General features: G+C 35.8%; 2 protein-coding genes across 2 annotated transcripts; one reads left to right on the top strand and one right to left on the bottom strand.

The window, feature by feature from the left end:
* Positions 1–3: 3 nt before the first annotated feature.
* Positions 4–4980, bottom strand: LOC125664386 (cilia- and flagella-associated protein 107-like). The gene is made up of 3 exons (XM_048897124.2): positions 4780–4980; positions 1809–2097; positions 4–1584 (listed from the first exon to the last, which is right to left on the bottom strand). Exons 1-3 carry the CDS (start codon positions 4882–4884, stop codon positions 1316–1318), a joined length of 663 nt encoding a protein of 220 aa, XP_048753081.2. The 5' UTR covers positions 4885–4980; the 3' UTR covers positions 4–1315.
* A 6829-nt stretch (positions 4981–11809) lies between these two features.
* On the top strand, positions 11810–16884 carry LOC130050890 (uncharacterized). The gene is made up of 2 exons (XM_056151739.1): positions 11810–11909; positions 15896–16884. Exons 1-2 carry the CDS (start codon positions 11810–11812, stop codon positions 16165–16167), a joined length of 372 nt encoding a protein of 123 aa, XP_056007714.1. The 3' UTR covers positions 16168–16884.
* The last annotated feature ends 2975 nt before the right edge of the window (positions 16885–19859 follow it).

The raw sequence follows: 19859 nt of genomic DNA, 5'->3' as shown, positions 1-19859 counted from the left end.
GGATGGATTTGTAATGAAAACAGTTTTATTGTGGGTGCAGAGCACATTTAACAAACAGGCCACACACACAAATGTAATGATACGTATGAATTATAATAGTAAAAGTTTACAAATCTGGTAAATCTCCAAGAATATGTACAAATGAAAATGATGCAAATTAAAACAAGGTCATACACATAAGTATAATTAATAAAAGAGTTGTTAAAAAATAAATTTACGGTTTTATAAACCCTTTGAGCATAAACATTCTATATCAAAAACATGATTCTGTAATAAAATTTCAATTACACATATATAGTACTTGTCAGCAGTAGAAGAACATCTGTATATTGCTATATATAGACATGTGTTTCTGGAATATATTGCTATATATAGACATGTGTTTCTGGAATACATGTACATGTATTTAATTAATTGATATAGAATATGGTATGCATACTTAAATTCCTTTAAGGAAATATTAATACTTTTTCTGCAAGAGATTTCGTTCCACTTTCATTCATACAATACACAGGAAAAAAATCCTGTGCAGAGATGATTATAATACTACAGATACAAATACTGTCACTTCATTTCGGGGTATAGTTAAATTCTTACAAATACTGACACTTCATTTCAGGGTATAGTTAAATTCTTACAAATACTGACACTTCATTTCAGGGTATAGTTAAATTCTTTGAGCAACATGCCTGAAATAGATTGGTTTTAAGAATGTATCACAGTGAAAAAGTTTATTACAATGAATAATCTTAACTATTGTCATGGTTTGTACCATATATAGATACTCAAAAACTTATATCCACAACACTACAGTTTGTTATAAAGCCATCAGCCTTGCTGTCGATGCAGCAGACAACCAAACATTGGTCAAAGAAGATGAGGGTCGGCAACAATAAAATACTGATCACAGATGTTTAATACTGCAAAATAATCTATCGCTCTAATCTCGCCTCTGTACTCTACCAAAGTAACACACAGGTACATAGCATAACATGTAGAATATACACCAGTTATACAGATATTCACAAAGACTAGAAATAGTTCAAATGTTTGAAATTCTGAGGACGCTGTAGGCCACATCAGTATTCACAGGTTAAATCGTTTAGACAGGTGAGACGAGGAAATGGAACGAATTACAATAATATGGAATTAAGGTTACCACTAAGTAATATTTTCTTCCGTGTTGATATGATTTGAATATTTTTATATCATTTACATTGAAATGTTGATCAAGGAATACAGAGCAGTTTTAAGTGAGTATTCAATGAACTTTTATGATGCAGAAAAGATTAGAAGACATCAGCAAATTCAGTTCTTATGTATAAACAAGGTCGGGCAGTTTTTCTGGTGACTTGAATACGGCCGCATTCCTCAGGTGTAGGTCCTTGTTGACTTTATTGTAGGGGTGTAGAGTTGTGGACATATCTTTAGAGAAAGCGTATCGATTTTTCACCATGCTTTCTTTGGGATGTCCTATAAATGAGTTCTGGTAGGTAGACAAGTAATCTCCCTTTACTTCATCGGCAATCTGGTCCTTCCATTTGTTTTGTAACTTCTCATGCAGTCCAAAGTTTGTGGGCCTTCCTGTTGAAACAGAACAATATAAAATACTACATATTTATTACAAATTGGAACACTTCTGTTACAGTTGCATCTTTCAGATCTATACCTGATACCGAGTTTTAAATAATAGCATTGTTGATCAAAAGAAATTTTTCCCATGATTGATATGGAATGAGGATTATTTGAGCCTCGTATAAGATTATGTTGGAATTTGCCATAAAAATTTATATGTGCCAATTCCTTACCCTGTAAAGGATGGTCAGATTTCTCAGGTGCCCAAGAAAGTTTGTGGCCATTCCAATCCCGAAGAGATGGGAGAGTGTTTTCCTTGTATCGGCCGTTGTAATGTTCATCGTACCACGACAGGTTGTTCTGCGTGTATTTCTCTCCATGGTGGTGGAAGATGTGTTCTTGGCCCAGGCCATCATTTCTCATCTGAGCCTTCCGTCGCACAATGACATCGGGTCGGTACGATCCGAAGTTTCTGAAGTCCACTCTGTTGGTGCTGTTATGCTTTGTATTTCCTTTATTGAACTGATAAAAAAAAAAAATAACAATATGAAATAATTAATGAAAATATCCTACACATACAGTAAAACATGATTATAACAAACATACATTGCCAGTGGAGAAACAGTTTGTTATAACGGAAACTTTGTTTTATCCAATAACATTTTTGTTCTACTGTATTATAAAATAATGATATGAAATAATGATAATATCCTGTACATATTAACTATTAAAATATACTGATAGAAAACAATAGTGTATACACAGACAGAGTTAAAGACATTGCATACATTAATTTATCCTGTAATTCATACTGATGTCATATATCTGTAGGCTAGGCTGAACTGGCCCTAGGACCCATTTTACCATTTAAAAGGTCTTATGATCAAGACCCCTAGTTTTAATTGGTCGAAAATGTTTCCATTTCTACATTAATTTGTTTTTAAAATATGGTTGCATCTATACTGTTGTTCTTTATTTCCTTAGAGTTGCTATAAAGTCAAAATAGTAAATCAGTATTTATGGTTTTAGAAGTTGGCCTGCAATTAAGATTTCCCAGAAGTGTTCCATAAAGTAAACGTGATTAATTGATCTGGGTCCCCTAAAATAAACTTGATTAATTAATCTGGGTCCCCTAAAGTAAACGTGATTAATTGATCTGGGTTCCCTAAAGTAAACGTGATTAATTGATCTGGGTCCCCTAAAATAAACTTGATTAATTAATCTGGGTCCCCTAAAGTAAACGTGATTAATTAATCTGGGTCCCCTAAAGTAAACGTGATTAATTGATCTGGGTTCCCTAAAGTAAACATGATTAATTGATCTGGGTCCCCTAAAGTAAACGTGATTAATTGATCTGGGTCCCCTAAAATAAACTTGATTAATTAATCTGGGTCCCCTAAAGTAAACGTGATTAATTGATCTGGGTTCCCTAAAGTAAACGTGATTAATTGATCTGGGTCCCCTAAAGTAAACGTGATTAATTGATCTGGGTCCCCTAAAATAAACTTGATTTTAAAATTGATCTGGGTCCCCTAAAGTAACGTGATTAATTGATCTGGGTCCCCTAAAGTAAACGTGATTAATTGATCTGGGTCCCCTAAAGTAAACGTGATTAATTGATCTGGGTCCCCTAAAGTAAACGTGATTAATTGATCTGGGTCCCCTATAGTAAATGATTGCAGTTTTGTCTTCACATACTTTACTTTAAGAACCCACAGACTATATAGAAAAAGAAAACCATTATGTTATGTAGAAATATTCACTTATTTTACAGTGCTTCCCCTCACTTTTTATGACTTGGGTCCACAAAGTAAATGAATGTCATAAAGCTGAGCCCCTGAATGCTGAATTTTATTCTATTAGTATTAAGTATCATATTTTGACAGTGAAAGTACTGACAAGGCAGGGTTTGACATTACTTTTTTGAGCACTAGACCAGTCGGGCTACTTCAGATGAGTTTTACTAGACCTGACTTTATATCCACTAGCCCTGACCAACTTTCCAGAAAAAACCCCTGATAGTTTCTCCATATTTAAATACTTCATGTAAATGACAAACGTTTACGACGTAATCTATTAACTTGATAAGCACTTTATTATAGTCAATTCAAATAAACTGTTTAAAATTAACATCGAGTAGATGTCGTAAAACATCACTACCGACCGCGACTTATTTATTAGAACTAAAAATAGAGATTATTCCACCACACGGTTCAAGATTGGTAGTTTCTTGTTTATTATTTAACACGACCAGTCGGACTAGTAAATCGACATTTTACCCGACCGGACCTATTATTTAGTAGCAAGACTAGGTCGGTCGGACGTGCCTCGGTGCCAAACCCTGCAAGGACACATAATTGACATATAAAGGGAACAGATATATTGAAAATCCTGCACATGCACTAAATGTAATAGAATTTACTTAAGGTATTCAATGTGTAATGACCATATTTCATATCTAATAAATGGATGGTGGAATTTTTGTAATCATGGTATCATTTTGAAGGGTTCATCAAATAAAAATAATCCACCGTAGGAATTTTCAAAATTTTGTTTACTGCTTGATTTATTTCACCTAGGATTTAACATTGAAGTATATGGGAAAAGCATGTTTTATTACAATATTTTAAAAAGAAATTATATTTTCACACAAATCTCTTGGTAGAAAGTTACAAACACTTTCTCTTAGTGAAAATATGAAATAAAATTAATCATTGACCACACACATTTTTAGAAAATTAGATTTTTCTTGATTTTACAAAGGGCAGACAACTCTTCCAAAAAGTCTTAAGTGCAAAAAGGTCAGCTTCTAATCATTTACCAGTCATGTGAATTTCATCTGCTTCACTTTCATCATTATTTAACAATAAACATTTATGTTGATCTAAATCCTTCAAAACTGTTCATTATCCTTTCATTATACATGGAATACCTTAATGTAGATACACGTTATGCGATTGTTTAGTATGCTAAGTCCTTGTATATAAGACCCCAAACATTTCATTCATTCAGAGCACATTTGCATGTTGTATACCAGCTACAATTTAATTGACAATCTAATCAGCTAATGTTTCGAATATCTGGAGTAACGATCACACAATCAAATTCACTTTCAATATAGTTTATCCCTGGCTACTGTTAATAACATGTAAATTACATTACCCCAGAATATCACGCATGACTTGGCGTATCGGGGAAACTTACTGTGTGCCTTTCCTCGCTCCAGTTTCCTATCAAAACACCCGGAGCAAATCTTTGTTCTATCCTCCAGCCAGGCATATGCCATTTCATTGGGTCTCCCTGTGCCATCTTTTCAAGTTTTTAAAGCCCCAAATGTTATTTTTATAATGGCGATTTTTTCCACATGAAACGATTGTCGCTACAACGTTGCTAAGGTATGGCGGATATAGAATACAAAACCGGACTCGTTCATAAATCCGGTGGAGAAAACCAGTTGAAAATTATTACTCAAATCAATATGTTTAGAAAGAAAATGTAAGTTTTTAAAACGTTTCATAATAATCAGGAGAATATTTTAATATTTGAAATTATCAATAAAACTTTTTTCACTACATTTTAGCTCTACTGGGCTATTTTGATTTAAATTCGTCATAGATCTAACACATTTAAAGGAAGATGTACACATTTGTCATTGTCATGTATACTTGGCCATTTTGAGTGTGTTTAAACACCCCTATGTGCATTCGTTTTGATATCTCTTTTTCTTCACAGCAGGGTCGCCGCCCCAATAATTTTGTAGAAAATAAAGATTTGTAACGTCAATATATCTACTCATTGGAGCGGCGAGGATAACGGCGATCTGTGGTCAATGGAGCGACAAGTGTGAAAGTCATTGTTTACACAGACGCAGAATGGGGTGTACACCTGTACCTGCGCAAACAATAAAGAGGGCTTCATTGCTGTAAGTGCGGGTTTGCTGCAAATTGTTCATTGTCTAGTTAATTGGTCGATCGATGTTGAGAAGCTTTAATGATTCATTAAAAACATGATGAAATTATTATTATATATAATATTGATATTAGCAATTCATTCAATTTGTTATCGTCTAGCTGAGTAGCCCAGTAGGTTAGCACGTCGACTGTTGAAATGTAGATTGAGGGTACGAGTCCTGAAGAGGTTATTTTTTTTTTCAAATTGCTTTCGACTAAAACTGCATTATTATTTTATTTTTTTTACCAAATAAAGTAAATTTGAAATTTTTCAATTTCAAAATATTGTTGTAAATATCCTCCACTTTTCATCCATATTATCAAATTTATCCGGTGTAGAATACTGCATTCTGGGCATTTCCTGGGACTACTTTTTAAGAATAGTAAAAAGAACTGACCAATAAAACACCAGCTAACAACACTAAAACCAATAGGAACTTCGAACACTTTCAAACCTATTTACAAAAGTTTAATTATAATGACCTTAGGCAAAATTCAATAAATCAGAACACGTACTGCCTGTTCTACTTGGATGAGCATAAAACACATCTCAATGTAATGGTTATTCAGATAATGTTTAATTTGAAATCTATATACAAATTTGTGTAGATTTATTAATTTAAATCAATTAATAAACACTATTACATTATCTAATTCTAACGAGTCTTTGAGTCAAAATGATATAAAAGTTGGATGCTTAATGCATCATTAAAATTTACCAACACCAATATATCATTTAATTCCAGAATAATTGATACGACACACTGATATATATATTTGCGATATTTTCGTCTCCGCGAAAACAAAGGGGACCCCCCCCCCCTTGATGTGGGAAATGTATTTCAATGTATAAGTACTTATATCAAACACATAAATAAACATTCGCTTGATTAATTAATAAATTATATCCTAACAAACAGGAGGCCCACAGGCAAAATCGCTCACCCGAGTAAGTTTAAAACTTCCTCCTGTTTGACCGTTGAGACCATGGTGTGAACAGTTATCTGCTCTCTACATCGTATGAGAAAACTTGCTCACTAATTTCAACTCGTGTGGTTCTCTAGAGATTTCTTCAGAATTTTCCAATATATTCCTATTTTCGTCCTTATCCTGGAGATACATTTTTATTAAAGCATCTACACATGTGAGAATGCTTGCTATTTATTTTTTACTTATACCCTTGTGGTTTTTGAGATTATTTTAGATTTTTTTTTCTACCGTTACTGTATTTATTACCTAGTGATTAGAGTGATCGCTTAGCAACCGCGGGAAGCTTAACATGGATAGTGACTGTTCCTTATCCAGGAACACGGCATTAGAAGTGCATGCAAGTCTCGGGGCCCATCGGATATGACCTTAGAACTGGAGGTCCCGTGTTACGACAGGCGTTGTCACGTTAACGAACTATCACTGCCACGTACGGATGTTACAAGAGCCATGCATAGGTCTAAATGTGTGGCACTTCAAAACTGCATAAAATGAGTACCATCGAAAAATATTCCGGTGGGCTGTATCTATACAGTACACGACGGTCATACGCGTTCACTGAGGAAAACTATAAAGCCAAACTGAAATTTTTTTCGATGGCACATATTTTATAGAGTACAAAGGGGGAGGGGATTAACATCTTTGTAAAAAGGAAAAATCTAGATCCAGAGGTCGAGTGCGTGTGATCGGAAATTTATGTAAATAAGATTTAGAATATACCGAATTTGAATAATATGCATTGAGAAGGTTACTGACTGACGCGGTTATTGCGCGAAGGTGGACCTCGAATTACCGCGCAACGACCTGGGCGTATTTACCGATAGTCAGTCAATTTTTTACCCCATTCACCAAATGTGGTGGCATAAAATTACATAAAGCACAATATTACAACAACAACAACAAAAAAAAAAGAAAAAAAGACTGATTAAATTCCCCCCACAAAGGATAACAGACTAACAAGCATGATTAGTATTTAATCGAGGCAGGCTACTGAAAAACAAGTTAATTGATGTAACAAGGGTTTCAACAGTGAAGTCAGCATTTCGCAAATCTATGGTCGTTATAACGATCTAGTTTGCCAATACAACCTATAATTGGGTCAAATGCTGTCTGGGGTGTTTCATACCAGTTGTTAGGCCGTTCTTTCACTTTACACACTGATTTTGACTATGGATTACTTCGTTTATCTGATCAAGATATTGGGATCCGGGCGGGTGTGATCGGTCGACAGGGGAGCTTACTCCTCCTAGGCACCCGACCCTATCTCTGGTATAACCAGGGGTCTGTGTTTTTCATACTCCTAATTTTTTGTATTGCTTACAGGAGTTATGAGATTGATCACTGTTCGCTATCCTCACCTATACATACTGGTCTACTAGTTCTACATGCTAATTTACTAGGTTACAAATTGGTTTACGGGACTGCGTGCTAGTCTAGTTTTCTCAATGTTTTACATGCGTCCTCTGCGGTAGAACAATACACCTGGTAATTTTGACCGCTATCAGGCAAAACCCGAACCCTCTCGCCAGTTGTTTTGTGATTCTGTAATGGCGCTTCTCATCCTTTTACTCAGGAAATGACCTGACGATTATTTAACTTTCTGATTGCTGATCCTCTGTTTCATCAGTTGTGCCATATTGTTTACTTTCCTTTGTCATTTTTTGTTTTTGTTTTTTGGTTGTTTTTTTTTGGGGGGGGGGTGTTTTTTGGTTTTTTTACTTTGTCCCGGGTTAATCTTTACAATGATTACCATCATTGGTTGAAATTAATGAAGTCACATCGCGCACTGTGGGTCAGCCCATTGGACGGATAGGACGTGTCCTAATTTATTCCCTAGAAAACATTGAACCAAAACCATAAACATGTAATTTATAGGTTAGATACGTTTGTATATAGATCTAATTGTTGCTTTTTCTGTACATTTTTACTATCTTTAGCCATCTTATGTAAAAGTCTTTAGTTTGTCACGAGGAAGAGACATGTTGTCCCGGAAATTTGACAGTCTAATTGTTTGTGTTGGTCATTCTAGTTTTAGTGCTTTATATATACCTGTAAATATAAATATATATATAACGGTTATTTTTTCAACCTCCCATGTATGAACATCTACATAAAGGGCTGATTTTATATTAAAGGATTCGTATTTATGGTATTTTACTATTTGTACATGGTATTTTACTATTTGTACGTGGTATTTTACTATTTGTACGTGGTATTTTACTATTTGTACATGGTATTTTCGTATTTGTACATGTACATGGTATTTTCGTATTTGTACATGTACATGGTATTTTCGTATTTGTACATGTACGTGGTATTTTACTATTTGTACATGGTATTTTACTATTTGTACATGGTATTTTACTATTTGTACATGGTATTTTTTGGTTCTGACGCACGTTCTGTGTTTCGTGGGACATGCAGTCATTTACGACCATAGAAAATTATTGATCAGTGTTTTGGAATATAAACATGATATATATCGATCACTGTGGAATCGATTATTGATATTTATTCGATCATAAATCGATTTAATGATTGCATGAGGTAACCATTCACTAATTTCAGTATTATTGAAACGGTTGATAGATTGAAAAATTAATTAACACAGAACGGTGCTATTCAGATTAGTGATGTTCTATGGAGCACTATATCTATATTTATACCTCTATAAAGATATCTTATACAATTTATGAGATATCTTCTATTTCTGATAAGATATCTCATAAATTTCATACGATATCTCATATAATTTACAGTTTATAAGATATCTCATAAAATATACAAGATATCTAATATATGAGATATCTCATTATCTTTATAAGATATCTTGTATATTAAACAAGTTTGTGAGATATCATATAAATAGAATATATCTTATATGTGTTACAATATATCTCATAACCTTTAGAAGATATCATATATTTTATAAGATATTTCATAAATTAATATTTATAAGATATTTCATAAACTTTATGAGATATTTTATAATACATACAAGATATCTAATATATTTTATGAGATATCTTGTAAACGTAAATTCATATGATACTATATAAAGTTTACAAGATTTTTCATATAATTTAAAGTTTATAAGATATCTCATAAAATATATAAGACATCATAAGCTATATAAGATATCTGATAAACTAAGATATTTTTTTTATATTAAACAAGATATCTCATAAAGTTTATGATATGTCTTATAAAATATATGAGCTATTTTATAAACTTTTTTTTTTATAAAATAATTCATAAAACTTTGAAAATATCTTATACAGTTTATAAGATATCTTATATTGAAAACAATACTGAAAGATATCTTATAACGCTTATGAGATATCTTATATATTATATAAGATATTTGATATTTAATGAGATATCTTATAAAGGATATAAAATTTCTCATAAACTTTAGAACACATCTTATAAAATTTATGAGATATCTTTAAAGTTTGCCAATACGACCTCGCATTGAATCAAATGCTGTCTGACGTGCTTCATACCGATTGTTAAGTCGTTCTTGGCACACTGATTTTGACTACGGATAACTCCATTTACCTGCTCAGGATATAGGGCTCACGGCGGGTGTGACCGGTTAACAGGGGATACTTACTCCTCCTAGGCACCTGATCCCACCTCTGGTGTGTCCAGGGGTCCGTGTTTACCCAACTATCTATTTTGTATTGCTTGTAGGAGATATGAGACTGATCACTGTTCATCTTCACCTTTCATAGATGTAAAAACGCATGCCATAATGTTGGTGCCACTAATCTTGCCTGATCGACATCCAAATCTGTTTATTTGCATCAGTACATCAGTTATGCATCACTTAAATTTTGCCGGGTATATGACATTTTTGACATCATGTTAATATCAAGTTTAGACAGTGTACCAATCCGTTAGTGAATGATTATCACAAAGATTTCTTTTAAAGATACATTTGGTTAAGAAAGGGACTACTGATTACATGTAGCCACAATTCATTATAACATTAGTCCAAGTTAAATAATAACGATAATGATAACTAGACACGATTTCATTGTGAGCAACGAGTAGGTCATTCGTTCGATTATAAAATGTTTCGTACATTATTCCACATGAAAAGTAACCAGCACTTACAAAACGTTAAAACAAACGACTTTGCTTCATTAATGTTTCACAAATTCTTTTGAGTTTTTGAGATACATTGCATTTATAAAGTACTTTTGACCCTCCCGGCCCCCTTTTCTAGGGACTCGCACCTAAAACGTGACATCGTCGAATAGGTCTAGTCACTATCTACAAATGTTGTTATATGTTTCTTTTGTTTGTATGTAAAAATTACGAGCTTTGACGTGTTTTTTTTTTTGGTTTTTTTTTTTGTGTGCATTAATTAAATGGGGGGGGGGGGGGTCAACTTTATGAGGCTGGGGGTCAGGGGCTCCTGGATTTTACATATTTTATTGGGCTTGAAATATGTCTCCTATGTCGTAATTTTTACTATTTTCTATCATATTTGATAAGGTGAAATTAATAAAATGAAGCAAATTTTAAGGGGTTTTGGAAAATATGTTAATTCTCCTAATAAAAGTGATTCATTAAATCAAAAGATTTTGTCATTCATTTCTCCAAATTTATATTTATATAATTTATATAAATTAATATATAGATTGAGAACATAATGGATAAGAAGCCCCTGTGTGTGGCTTAAACAAATTATTTTTCCATGCACGACTTACTGAATTCATCTACGAACTGAAAATTTTAAGAAGATTATAATAGAAAATTGACAAAGGAATAACAATAACGTCTTCCGTTGGAAATTGATAGTTCTCATTCAATTCGGTTTTTGACAATCTTCGTAAATTTTCATAGCAAATGTTCTCATAAAACATTAAAAGTAATGGCCAGCGAGGAGTGCCTTGTTGCACACCTTAAACTGTCCACCAAAAACACGCGTACGAGTTCAAAATGCTTAGGAGTGGACGGTGTAATTAATGATATTTCAAACACTAATCTATTGTACATTACATGCGACAATCGTGATCATTCTTCATTTCACCGGGAGATATATACATATACAAAACAAGTGGACACACGCTGCCCTAAATATACAATAAGGGAAAAAAGACTATCTTGTCCAAGAGCAAATAAGAGTTATTATTTATTACTGACAGAATCGCGAATTCTTCTCATATTTATCATTTCCTAAATTATCGTGAACCCTGACCTTTACTTCAATAGGATAAAAGGCATATGACCTTCAGAGATCAAGCAGACATCTACAGAAATATCCAGCGGAAGCGGCGCTCACGATGCTGCTTCGGGGGTTGCTTCTGTTAGCTCTGATAGGGATCTATGCGGTTCCTGGAAGCGAAGGATTCATGATGGGGGACTTTTTTGGTGAATACCGAGGTAGGACAAACCTTAGAAATGATACTATCTAATCAATGCTTAAAAGAAGAGTCATGCAACACTAAACAATTGCAATCGAAGCACAATAAACTTGTACTCTCCGAAACACGTCAACGCTATCCTAAATATTTTATGAGAACATTTTTCTAGTGAAAGTCGTGCTAGACTAAACCCTAGAAGCAATAGATATGTATTGAAATACTTAAAAATTGATACAGTACTAATTAATGAAAATCTCCGATAAAATATATTTGTACATTTTTAAAAAGGCATTTAAATTAATTTAACTCACCCTGAGTGGTCAAACTTTCATTCCAAATAATTTAAAGTATTGCCTTTACGTTATGTTTATGAATTTTTTGTGGATTGCGTTTCTCTATGGCTTATGGTAAAATTTTGCAGGGCTTAGGGTGCGATCTTCATGTGTTTAAAGGACAGTGCGTGTTATTTCACAAAGGGATATAGGCGCTGTATATACTTTTGCACATGCACATTTAAAAAAAATAAAGGTTTTGTGGAATTCGGTTAAATTCTTTTTCTTCTTCTTTTTGCATGGTTATTCGAATTAAACAAAATTGAATTGATAAATAAATGACAAAATAAAAGAAAATTTTAAAAAATAAGAAAGGTATTTCATCATTTTCATAGCAGAAACATCTTATTTTGTAAATGGTGTGAAATCGAGAAGTGTGATTGTTTAAGTTTATGGATGGGAATATATTTTACTAAAAGCAAACAGGTTTACGATTCACTTCAATAAATCTACATCAATTTCATTTAGACTGCATTATTTTAACATTTCAGATTAATTATTGTCACTCCAAATTTGTTTTTGTAGAATTGTTAAATGGGTATGTTTAGGGTGTTTTTATGTAGTGTAATTATGAGACTGATCTTTGTTCGTTATCTTCACCGTTCCATGTCACCGCGTCATGCGTATATCTACCTGTAAATATTAGTGGTAAACACACTACAAAGGCGGAGAGTAAGTGTCCCCAACGTCAAAGGAGCGCCTTAATTAATGACGCTGTCCAATGATTGCTGATACGAAACTGCGGGAACTCTGATTCACAGCCATAAATAATATCACCAGAGTGGAACTAGTCATAAAAATGTTTGTCCAAACTCCGCATTCCTTGCCTTGTAAAAAGATCACACAAAATCATGCTCATGCTCTAACTTTGAGGAATATACGTAGAAAAATTAAAAAATGTACTTTTGTAACCACGGTCTAGAATTAACGTGTTTGTCTTTGAGACATATATCCTATATTTAATGTATGTATCATCAATTACGATTTTTGGAGATATCACCGGGGAGACTTTTTATGGAAAGTAATTTTCGTCAGTTTATGGAATTATGTTAATGACTAATGGGAATCCTTCAAGGAGATCTCTCCAGACAATTTCTTTTCATGTTGGTTAAGCAAAGTCCAGAGAAAGTAGGCGCTATTCAAATAAAAGTGACTGTGACAGGTTTTATGGCAGTGTGCTTTATATTTAGATTTCAGAACGTGCAGTAAAAAACGAGGTCCTTGCATTCACGCATTGTCAGACATGTTTCACATGAGTGAGCAATTTAGTGTATGTTTTATCTATTCTATAAACTATTCAGCCTATTGTTTCTTCGACGGTACCTTGGAATTTCCTTTCACAATAAAATTGAGATTTATTGAACCCGCGTAGATTTGGGGACAGAAGTCAGTTGGTGTGTCAGGCGGTGTAAATGTCTGTTGTTTTACGTCCCATTCGAAAATGTTCCCCTCATACAGACACGTCATCAGCTGTAGGTGACGCTCCACAAATTTAGACGTACATGTATGCATGACGCTCAGGGCCGTTATGCATGACGCCCAGGGCCGTGGCAGTGAGGGTTCAATGCGGACTGTGACACGTAGCCCCCCATTTTTTACGGTCATATCCGAATGACCCATGACTCTCACTTCTAATGACTCGTAATTTTCACTTCTAATGACCCGTGACTTTCACTCCTAATGACGTGTGACTCACTTCTAATGACCCGTGATATTCACTTCTAATGACCCGTGACTCACTTCTAATGAGCCGTGAATTTCGCTTCTAGTGACTTTCACTTCTGATGACCCGTGACTCTCATTTCTATTGACCCGTGACTTTAACTTCTAATGACCCGTGACTTTCACTTCTGATGACCCGTGACGCTCTCTTCTATTGACCTGTGACTTTAACTTCTAATGACCTGTGACTTTCACTTCTAATGACCCGTGACTTTCACTTCTGATGACCCGTGACGCTCTCTTCTATTGACCTGTGACTTTAACTTCTAATGACCTGTGACTTTCACTTCTAATGACCCGTGACTTTCACTTCTGATGACCCGTGACGCTCTCTTCTATTGACCCGTGACTTTAACTTCTAATGACCTGTGACTTTCACTTCTAATGACCCGTGACTCACTTGTAATGACCCGTGATATTTATTTCTAATGCTGTGCGGTGGCGTAGGAACAGTGACTATCTATTGATATTACACGTTTTAAGGTTTGACGTTACGCTGGCATTGAACCTTGACCTCCCGGAATTTTGCTGATTGTGTTGACCACACAGCTATGTTCTTGTAATTAGAATTCTATGAATGCATTATCGGTAGTAGAACAATGCGTATCAAAATCAAGCTCTCTGATTTTGATAGTAAAATGTTATAGATTTTAGAATAGTGCAAAATGTGTAAGTTTACGTTAAGCATGAAAACAGTATCCCTTTATAACAGAGTGGCGTTGGAGGATATGCAGGTGGTAATTTGCCCGTTTGTTCGTGTGTATCTGTTCAATCTTGAGTACTTATCTAAACCACGTTTATCATGCTTGCAGGAATGATACCTAAATTATTTAAAAGACCCCGACTCCTTTGGGCTTCCAAGTTTAAAAATGAAAGGTCAAAGTCACTGAAATTCTAAGAATTTTTCATTCAAAGTTTGTCAGACATGCAGTGTGTTCCTGAATTATTACCGATTCTCGGAATTAAAATGAAATTTCGAGGTCACTGGAATGAAAATTCCAAAAATCCATGCATTCTGATTTCAATAGCACTTGCAGGATTGCCCTTACAATAAGTCATGTTGTAAAGGGATTTAGACCCCATGTACGAATGACAGCTTGATGATCATGCCAAGCGACAACCAATCGTAACTAATCGGCTATTTCCGTAATCGTAACTAATCGGCTATTTCCGTAATCGTAATTAATCGGCTATTTCCGTAATCAGTTCTTTCCGTAAGGGCAAATAAGGACGAGTACATGATGAGATCTGCAGATTCTATCTGAACAATATCATGATATTGGCTGACTTCGTCGATATCTCCAGGGGTGTTATTTAAATAATAAAATGATTTCTTTCATATGAAGGTCGCAAACATTCCGGATGAAATGCGCGTTTTTCTGCCATGTTATCATATATGCAGTGTATATATTTCTTTAACATATATCTATTACGTAAATTTTAGGTATTTCATGTTTTTGACTTGTAAATTATTTAAATTTGAAAGTCACCTGACCTTGATTTGTGTCTATGTTTGTTAATAAATTCCATATTTAACTGATGGTAAAGGGAATGGTCCGAGAAAGACAAACTCTAAACTCATAAAACAAACCACCATAGCAAGATTGAATATTCCTTTTTCTTTATTGAATTGCAATTTTAGAATAGTTAAGAATTATTTATTATTCTAAATTCAAACCAGGTTAAATTCAAATAAAAGATAAAAAAAAAAAAATACACCAGAAAACATATTTTCCAACAATTTCAACAATACCGCGAAATAGGTCTTCATAGTTGCAAATGACAAGCAATGAATTTCAATAGAAATGAACAAAATACACACAGTGAATGTACATATTTTGGTATATCCTCAGCATGTGTTGTCCTGGAGACGATTGTACGCCTTTCTATTGGTAGTTACGAGCATCACAGATACGTAGGATTTCTTTTAGATACCCTTTAACCTTTTCAGATATGATGTCAAACTGCCGTACAGATGGAGGGTATTGCATCAATCCATACAGAATGGCTGCCGGAGAACAGGAGACAGAGGGCGGAGCTGGGGCTGGAGGGGCCGGGGCTGGCCAGGCTAGAGGAGGGCCCGGGGGAAGGGGTCGCGGCGGACGGGGAAGACAGCGTCGCCCTCAAGTTGACTTCTGGGGAGTGATCTACGAAAACTGCGTCTCCTGGGACTACGATTTCGGCTGTAACAGACAGGGCGGGATCTGCTGTTACAACTATTAAAGGTGAGGCGTCCACGCGCCAGGTGTGCTGTTACACCTATAGTAAAGGTGAGATGTCGACTGACAAGGTGTGCTGATGGCGCTGAGGGTAATGGGGTTCATGTCATTAAGTAAAAGAGAGAGGCGGGGGGTTGGGGGTAGGAAATTGTAGGAAGAAGGATGAAGAAATAGAGGAAAAGAGAAATGTGATACGAATAGTTCAGATATCTGAAGCTTTGATTGAGGTATATTTCAGCATGGGTGCAGTCTGTTCCTGTGTCATTTGATGGGTTCACTCTTCAATATTTTGAATGATATGTGAGGTAGCTCACTACACTAAAGCTTATACTCTGTATGACACCACGTCACAAGATGGCGATTTAAATGTTTTTGTGAAATTATTTGTATCGATTGATTTGTTTGTCTATCATCGTAGCTCAGTGGTTAAAGCATTGGGCTGGTGAACCGCAGATCTCGAGTTCAAAACCTCCAGAGTCTTTTGTTCATATGTGTTGAAATTGTTCATATGTGTTGAAATTGTTTTTTTTTTGAAAATCATGTATATTTTTTGCCTTTTTGGCCTATATACTTGTTGTATATTATCATATCTTTTATAATTAAATCAATTCGTACTGATTTGAGAAACTATTTCTGGGTGTAGTGAGCCACCTTAAAAGACATCAATTTCATTTGATACATGCAGTTCATACCCTCATGTATTTCATGTCCATCCAATTAATCTTTCGTTTCTTCCACAGGTCGAGCGTCCCATCTATCTCAGAAGTGAATGTGAAGTGGGTCCTATCACTCGTCTCGAATCCATTGATCTGCCCAATATTGCCGGAACACCGTGATGCTTGTACATGTTATCAGTATTGACCTAATACAACTTATGTTAACCAGAACTTCAGTCATGTTTTGTTTTATTCATTTTCTGGGTGTTAACAAATGTTGGAGAATCCTATTCAAGCATTTATTTATTGACACAGGCGTATGAAATCAGGAGAGAAAGGGGGTGACCCCACCCGTTGCAAGGCTCTATCACGCCGGAAGTTGTTTTTTTGTTTTTTTTTTTAATTCAGAGCGATGTTTTGTCAACTGTTTCTCAACCAATTGATAGACACTCTAGATAATCCAGGAATTTACAGAAATAATTTTGCTTTGCGCATTAAAGTAGGGGGTGGGGTTCCAAACAACAGGTGCCCGTGAAAAATCATGCTGCAGGAATAGAATAGATAAATAAAAATCATAACATAATACATGTAAGAGAAAACATTGCAGTTCTTTAACAGAGAGCTTTGGGATTATGAACCGAAAAAAGTGTCAGTTATAAGGTGTGTGTGTGTATATATATATATGTATGTGAACATTATCACAGAAGGATCCAGTGTGATCGGCATTCGTGTCTTCGTCACGCTGAATGATGGAGGTTCATACCGGCTGAACTAGCTGGATCGCTGAATGATGGAGGTTCATACCGGCTGAACTAGCTCGGTCTCTGATTGATGGAGGTTCATACCCGCTGAACTAGCTCGGTCGCTGATCGATAAAGGTTCATACCGGCTGAACTAGCTCAGTTGCTGATTGATGGAGGTTCATACCAGCTGAACTAGCTCGGTCGCTGATTGATGGGGGTACATAACGGCTGAACTACCTCGGTCGCTAATTGATGGAGGTTCATACCGGCTGAACTAGCTCGGTCACTGATCGATGAAGGTTCATACCGGCTGAACTAGCTCGGTCTCTGATTGACGGAGATTCATACCGGCTGAACTAGCTCGGTCACTGATTGATGGAGGTTCATACCAGCTGAACTAGCTTGGTGTCTGATTAATGGAGGTTCATACCGGTTGAACTAGCTCGGTCACTGATTGATGGAGGTTCATACCGGCTGAACTAGCTGGATCGCTAACTGATGAAGGTTCAGACTGGCAGAACTAGCTCGGTCTCTGATTGATGGAGGTTCATACCAGCTGAACTAGCTGGATCGCTAACTGATGAAGGTTCAGACTGGCTGAACTAGCTCGGTCTCTGATTGATGGAGGTTCATACCAGCTGAACTAGCTGGATCGCTAACTGATGAAGGTTCAGACTGGCTGAACTAGCTCGGTCTCTGATTGATGGAGGTTTATACCAGCTGAACTAGCTTGGTGTCTGATTAATGGAGGTTCATACCGGTTGAACTAGCTCGGTCACTGATTGATGGAGGTTCAGATCGGCTGAACTAGCTGGATTGCTGATTGATGGAGGTTCATACCGGCTGAACTATCTCGGTCGCTGATTGACGGAGGTTCATACCGGCTGAACTAGCTTGGTCTCTGATTGATGGAGGTTCATACCGGCTGAACTAGCTCGGTCGCTGATTGATGGAGGTTCAGACCAGCTGAACTAGCTCGGTTTCTGATTGATGGAGGTTCATACCGGCTGAACTAGCTCGGTCGCTGATTGATGGAGGTTCATACCGGCTGAACTAGCTTGGTCTCTGATTGATGGAGGTTCATACCGGCTGAATAGGCTCGATCGCTGATTGATGGAGGTTCAGACCGACTGAACTACATGTAGCTCGGTCAGTAATCTGGAATCCCTTTCATGAGCCTTTAAAACATTGGATTTCTTTCATCATTGTTCGAAGTCTTTAATTCAAACTGTTCAGTAAATATAGTTACAGCGAGACTAATCACTTCAGGGATAGTATTTTGAGTGGCGTATCTATCGGTCGCTGGTTGCAGTCCCCTCCCGCCTTTGTATTTTCCACAAATAGGTGATTTTGTACCATTTCGAGAGATGCAATCTTCCTTTCGAACAAGTGGCCCATAGAAGATGCCGTCAAAGTCTGTTAATGAGTCTGGAAAATCCATCTCTGCAGAGAAATAAAGAGAAATAAAACGGATTTGAATTTTGGTGCATTAAAACTGAAGATGAAAGATATTTTGAAGGTATTTGACTTATTAATGGGAGGGAAGAAAATGCATCATGCAATGGATCAGGCTGAAAACCCCGTATTACCAAACTATACCAACCGATTTAGAACCAGTCGATTATACCCATAGAGATATATTTCCGACTTAAAACCGGTCCTTTATACCCTAGATATATATCTCCGACTTAGAACCGGTCCTTTATACCTCTAGAAAGATATCTTCGCCCCATAAAATAACGTGACTTCACCAGGCCACGGCACCAAAACACCTCGACAACTGGAAGCTAGGGGAAAAGACAACGGATGAGATCAAGATTCGAACCCAGGGCCAGTGATTCTCCGACAAAAGACAACGGACCAGATCAAGATTCGGACCCAGGGCCAGTGATTCTCCGATTTGCTTGCATTTTAATAACCAAGCTCGCCGATCTTCGACAATCGAGAGGACACACCGCAGGACATATTCAGAAAGATTATTATGCTTTTCGATATAATTCATTATCATCAGTTTCAATTTTACTCCATTTTCTGAAGAATGGTCTCATAGGGAAAACCAGAGCTTGGGAGTTAAGGCTTGGATTTCTCGAGAGAGAAAAAATCCAAACTTAAGTTTGAATTTTCTTTCATTTGTGCAGACAAATTTTGAGTAATGTCCAAGTTTTGACGAAAGCTTGTTTTAAGATATCCAGACTTGATGCCCCATTTTTTCTTGTGACCAAATCAAGTAATCAATGTTCATATATCAAATACTTGGCCATAATAAAACGAAAGGTAGACATAATTATGTAATTCCG

The sequence above is a fragment of the Ostrea edulis genome, chromosome 1 (assembly GCF_947568905.1).
Source record: "Ostrea edulis chromosome 1, xbOstEdul1.1, whole genome shotgun sequence".
In the NCBI taxonomy this organism is placed as follows: Eukaryota; Metazoa; Mollusca; class Bivalvia; order Ostreida; family Ostreidae; genus Ostrea; species Ostrea edulis.
The sequence above is the reverse complement of the archived record's forward strand: the minus strand, read 5'-3'. Positions and strand labels throughout refer to the sequence as shown.